Raw genomic sequence first — 6,006 nt, forward strand, 5'->3', positions numbered from 1 at the left:
TTTTTTATTTAATTTCTGAACGTTTTTGAATCAATGCATGTTTTGATTTTGGCTCTCCGCAGAGGAATAATTAACACGAAATTTGCAAGTTTTTTTTTTTTTTTTTTTTTTTTTTTTTTTTTTTTTTTTTTTTTTTTTTTTGGCTAAATGGCTTTCTCATAGTTTTGATCGAATGATTTTGAGAAAAAAGGGAACAGTGGAGGAAGCCTAGTTGCCCTACGATTTTTTGGTTACTTAAAAAGGCAATTACAACTTTTAATTTTTATGAATGTTTTTATTAGTAAAAGATAAACGTAACTTATACGTAACGCACTTTTGTAATCTCATGTTTTTATTATATATATGAGGGGTTCACCCCCTCGTCAGTACCTCGCTCTTTACATTAAAGATTAAACTTTGTCCCAATTCATTAAGAATGACCCCTGAATTACAAAAGCCGTAGAATAAATAGTTGGAATCACTAAAAATAATTTAGCGTAAAGAGCGGGGTACTAGGAGGAGGTGAGCCCCTCATATGCGTAATAATTTCTGTTCGTTTTAAGCTTTAATGCTGCTCCTTACTTCCAGCTGGAAAAAACTTTTCAGATTTATTTTTTCATTTTTTTAAAATAATGCTAGAAAATCCTGCACTCCCTTCATTGAAATTTTCTTCCCCCAAAACAAATTCCTCGATGGAAAGTTCCCCTAACATATCCCCCTCTTTTCCACCCCTCCACCAACCGAAAAATCCCCCTGAAAACGTCTGTTCACTTCCCAATAACCATTACTATATGCAAGCACTGGTCAAATTTTGTAACTTGTAGCCCCTCCCACGGGGACTGTGGGGGAGTAAGTCGTCCCCAAAGACATAGTTATAAGGTTTTTCTACTGCGCTGAATAAAATGGCTATCTCAGAATTTTTTTCCGTTGACTTTGGGAAAATAATTAGCGTGGGAGGGGGCCTAGGTGCCCTCCAATTTTTTTGGTCACTTAAAAAGGGCACTAGAACTTTTCATTTCCGTTAGAATGAGCCCTCTCGCAAGATTCTAGGACCACTGGGTCGATACGATCACCCCTGGGAAAAAAACAACAAAAAAACAAAAAAACAAACAGACAAATAAACACGCATCCGTGATCTGCCTTCTGGCAAAAAATACAGAATTCCACATTTTCGTAGATAGGAGCTTGAAACTTCTACAATAGGGTTCTCTGATACACTTAATCGGATGGTGTGATTTTCGTTAAGATCGTATGACTTTTAGGGGGTGTTTCCCCCTATTTTCTAAAATAAGGCAAATTTTCTCAGGCTCGTAACTTTTGATGGGTAAGACTAAACTTGATAAAACTTATATATTTAAAATCAGCATTAAAATGCAATTCTTTTGATGTAGCTATTAGTATCAAAACTCCATTTTTATAGTTTTGGTTACTATTGAGCCGAGTCGCTCCTTACTACAGTTCGTTAGCACGAACTGTTTGATATATATATATATATATATACTAGCTGTTGGGGTGGCGCTTCGCGCCACCCCAACACCTAGTTGGTGGGGGCGCTTCGCGCCCCCCCCCAAGCCCCCCCGCGCGCGTAAGTCGTTACGCGCCATAATAGTTACGCGCCATTGTAGTTGTGTCCCTATGTCCCACCTGTGAATATAGATATATATATATATATATATATATATATATATATATATATATATATATATATATATATATATATATATATATATATGGTTTTAACTACGTAAAACTTGCGAATATACAACATTCTTTGCTGTCCCATTGTCTTTGCATATAAATTGATTGTCAGGTTTACCGACTCTTGAACATGCAACATATAATGGTCAATGGGAAAACAATCTGTATTCAGATCTATACCTCATGATTCTAATGCTTGCCCTTGAGCTTTGTTGATGGTGATTGCTAATCGACCATTCCCTGTCCCGGTGTCCCGGTCGTCATTTATATCCCCCTGTTTCCCCCGGTGTCCCCGTTGTAGTTGTGTCCCTGTTTCCCGGTCGTCATTTATATTCCCTGTGTCCCGGTCGTCATTTGTATCCCGGTGTCCCGGTCTGTATATACATTCGTTTTTTAGTTTTGTTTTTCTTCTTTATTTTTTTCCTTTTTTTTTCTTTTTTAGTTTATTTAGATTTTTAGATTTTGTAGTTTTTTTATTAGTTTTTAGTTTTTTTTTCTTTTTAGTTTTTTTGTAGTTTTTACGTTCTTTTTAGTTTTGTTAGTTTTTTTTTTTTTACTTGTGTCCTGGTCGTCATTTATACTCCCTGTGTCCAGGTGCTTTGTTGATTGCTAATCGAACATTCCTTTTGTCCTGGTCGCTTTCTCTTTGAGTGTCGTCATTTATTTTTTTCTTTTTTAGTTCTTTTAGTTTTTACCTTTTTTAGTTTTTTTTTAGTTTTTTAGATGAAAATTTTGTCCCGGTCGTCATTTATATTACCTGTGTCCCGGTCGTCATTTGTATCCCGGTGTCCCGGTCTGTATATACATTCGTTTTTTAGTTTTGTTTTTCTCCTTTATTTTTTTCCTTTTTTTTTTCTTTTTTAGTTTATTTAGATTTTTAGATTTTTTAGTTTTTTTATTAGTTTTTAGTTTTTTTTCTTTTTAGTTTTTTTGTAGTTTTTACCTTCTTTTTAGTTTTGTTAGTATTTTTTTTTTACTTATGTCCTGGTCGTCATTTATACTCCCTGTGTCCCGGTGCTTTGTTGATTGCTAATCGAACATTCCTTTTGTCCTGGTCGCTTTCTCTTTGAGTGTCGTCATTTATTTTTTTCTTTTTTAGTTCTTTTAGTTTTTACCTTTTTTAGTTTTTTTTAGTTTTTTAGATGAAAATTTTTTTTAGTTTTTTCCTTTTTTTCTTTTTAGTTTTTTATTGGTTTTTACCTTTATTTTAGCTTATTTTTCAGTTTTTTGCTTTTTTTTATTTTTTTTATTTTTTATTTTTTTTAGTTTTTTACCTTTTTTAGTTTTTTTAGTTTTTTAGCTTTTTTACTTTTTTTTATTAGTTTTTAGTTTTTTTTGTAGTTTTTGCCTTGTTTTAGTTTTTTCAGTTTTTTTAGTTTTTTTATTGGTTTTTACCTTTATTTTAGCTTATTTTTCAGTTTTTTCCTTTTTTTTAGTTTTTTTAGTTTTTAGTTTTTTTAGTTTTTTACCTTTTTTTTAGTTTTTTTAGTTTTTTAGCTTTTTTATTTTTTTATTAGTTTTTAGTTTTTTTTGTAGTTTTTGCCTTTTTTTAGTTTTTTTAGTTTTTTAGCTTTTTTATTAGTTTTTAGTTTTTTGTAGTTTTTGCCTTTTTTTAGTTTTTTTAGTTTTGTAGCTTTTTTATTTTTTTTATTAGTTTTTAGTTTTTTTTGTAGTTAGTTTTTTTAGTTTTTTACCTTTTTTTAGTTTTTTTAGTTTTTAGCTTTTTTATTTTTTTTATTAGTTTTTAGTTTTTTTTTGTAGTTTTTGCCTTTTTTTAGTTTTTTTAGTTTTTTAGCTTTTTTATTAGTTTTTAGTTTTTTTTGTAGTTTTTGCCTTTTTTTAGTTTTTTTAGTTTTTTAGCTTTTTTATTTTTTTTATTAGTTTTTAGTTTTTTTTTTGTAGTTTTTGCCTTTTTTTAGTTTTTTCAGTTTTGACGTCACCTGATCCAGTTTTTTCAGGTGACGTCACCTGATCCATCCACAGATCCACACACAGACAACTTATTTTTATATATATAGATATATGATCCACCCCCCCCCCCCTGTCTGAATGACACTGCCTTATATTTGTATTACTTTAAAAAAAACTTTCCACAAAAAAGTTTTTCAAAGAAAAGTAAAGAGCTTTTTTAAATCGTTTTTTTTTTAAATCAACGTTTTTCTTTTTAAATCAATTAATTTTGGAAAATCTCCAGATCCCCCATAAGATTTTGAGCATCCTCGATAATGGTACTTACCAATATCTATCCCAAAATTATTAATAAAACTTCCCAGATGAACAGTTGGAGATGGAGCACACTGACTATAGCGACAGTGGTAAAGATGCAAGTTTTGTATCTTCAAAGAAACCTGCAAGAAATACACAAAATTAATCAACAAGTTTAAAAAAAGACAACATAAAAATACTTGCGATTGTGGGAGAAGATCCAGACAAAACAAATGGATTGTGGGAAAAATCAACACAACATTAAACCGACCTCCCTATCGCTAAACTGGGATGAGGCGGGTGGTAATACCCGGCCACTGTTTAAGGTCTCCCAACAGTCACATGCACAAGAGTATATTTGGTGGCGAAGGAGGTGCAAGGAATTTCTAGACACCCTTCTCCTCCCAGCATATCGTTGGGAGGAAATCGTAACAATATGGATATCCCTTTGGTTGAGTGATCCAAAGTAGTCCCCCCCCTTTTGCCTACATACTTGAAACATACGAATATTCAGAAAAGTATACCAGGTAATACCAATATTAGGGTATCGGGTGTAGGTATGCAGACCAGACAGATACCCAGGGGCATCAATTCACGAAAAAGTAGGAGGGAAGAGCAAGGGTTTTTGTTCTATCTTTTTTTTTTAAAGGGGCATTTTTCAAAATCCAGAGGGAGAGGGCAATTTTTTCTTTTTTCGAAAAGCAAATACCAAAAAGGGGATATTTATATGGATCTAGGGGGTAATGGAAATACCTCCAGATCCAGCCTACTCAAATTTTATAACTATCGCACAACTTTTTTGGTCTCCCAATTATGTACTTTTTGTTGACTATTTTCTCAAATAACCAAGGAGAAATATTGTATATGTGCTTAAAATGGGCCCAAAATCCCTCTTAATCAAAAATCGATCCTCTTTCGCCAAACAAATCGACTCTACTCTTTAGTTTGCATATGTGGACAGAATTTGGGATACACGTTTCAAAAGGAGAATGACAAGGAAGGAGAAAAAAGTCTAAAGAATTCTCCTAGCGAGATTGAAGACACCGTAGGCCACTGTTTGAAGAAAATTAAGCAAAGGTGAAGGGGAGAAAATAGAGGGAATGGGTTCCAGCTCTCGCGAAATGCGATAGTTACGTGAAAAATGAACTTTCTTAGTATAGTAACCGGAAAAAAGACCACTTGTTGTTTTATCACCACACCAGGAAGATATTCAATACCATTTTACTTTTCGAATAATGAGATCAAGGTTCTCTCGGTAAAAAGAAAGGGTGAACAGATATCTAGGAAGAGAAAAATATTCAAAGGGCATGATTGGTGGGCTGGAAAGAACACAACTGGCAATTTTTTTTTTTTTTTTATATATATATATAATTAAAATCGAATAGTTGTGGGCGTCAAGCCATTGCTAAGTGTAGAAAAAGCTAAGACAGATAGTCCGATTGAGTGAGACACAAATCTGGCATTAATCGACATATATTTGCTTTGATCCGATGTTATGGCTAATGCTTCGTCTTATTTGACCCACTAAAGTCAGCAACCATTTTTCACTTAGTATATGTACATAAATAAAAATATTTTTTTCGCAGCTGAGCATCCATAACATGAATTGATTATCAGAGTTAAATACCACGAGGAGAAGGGGTTTCAGACGCAATGTTTCAAAATTGCACGATCCCCTTAGTTCTTTCCACATCTTTCATTCAGTTGACTTATTTGTAGTACTAAGTTTTGTATTTTGTGCACTTTCAGAGTCAACACTATATTGCTGCCAAAAGTAAAGGCCATTATTTATTTTTATTTTTTCCCAAAGACACTTCTAATGGAAGGGGTTGTCGCATAAACTTCAGAAGAGCTCATTTGATTGGAAATCGGAAGTTCTATTGCCCTTTTTAAGAGTCAAATTGATCGGAAAACAACAAGCCGCCAACACCATTTTCCCCGAATGTACCCTATAAAAATTTTGACATACCCATTTGGTTAAAAAAGTTCAAAGATTATATAATAAAAACTCCGGGGTCAACAAAACCCTCCTCAGCGCCCCGCTCTTTACGCTAAAGTTTGACTCTTTCTCTCAACTCTACTTTTTAAAACAGTAAAAAAAACTTAGCGTAAAGAGCGGGGCGT

The 6,006-nt window shown here is 33.0% G+C and overlaps 1 protein-coding gene across 2 annotated transcripts in view; it reads right to left on the reverse strand.

Annotated features, from left to right (window-relative positions):
* The window catches only part of LOC136036926 (uncharacterized), a 103,453-nt gene that overhangs the window by 3,648 nt on the left and 93,799 nt on the right, over window positions 1-6,006 (reverse strand). For both annotated transcript variants that reach the window (XM_065719314.1, XM_065719321.1), the window contains one exon: window positions 3,914-4,025. In XM_065719314.1, the coding sequence (XP_065575386.1) occupies window positions 3,914-4,025 (112 nt within the window). The remainder of the gene's footprint in view (window positions 1-3,913; window positions 4,026-6,006) is intronic.

Source organism: Artemia franciscana, chromosome 2 (genome assembly GCF_032884065.1).
Source record: "Artemia franciscana chromosome 2, ASM3288406v1, whole genome shotgun sequence".
In the NCBI taxonomy this organism is placed as follows: Eukaryota; Metazoa; Arthropoda; class Branchiopoda; order Anostraca; family Artemiidae; genus Artemia; species Artemia franciscana.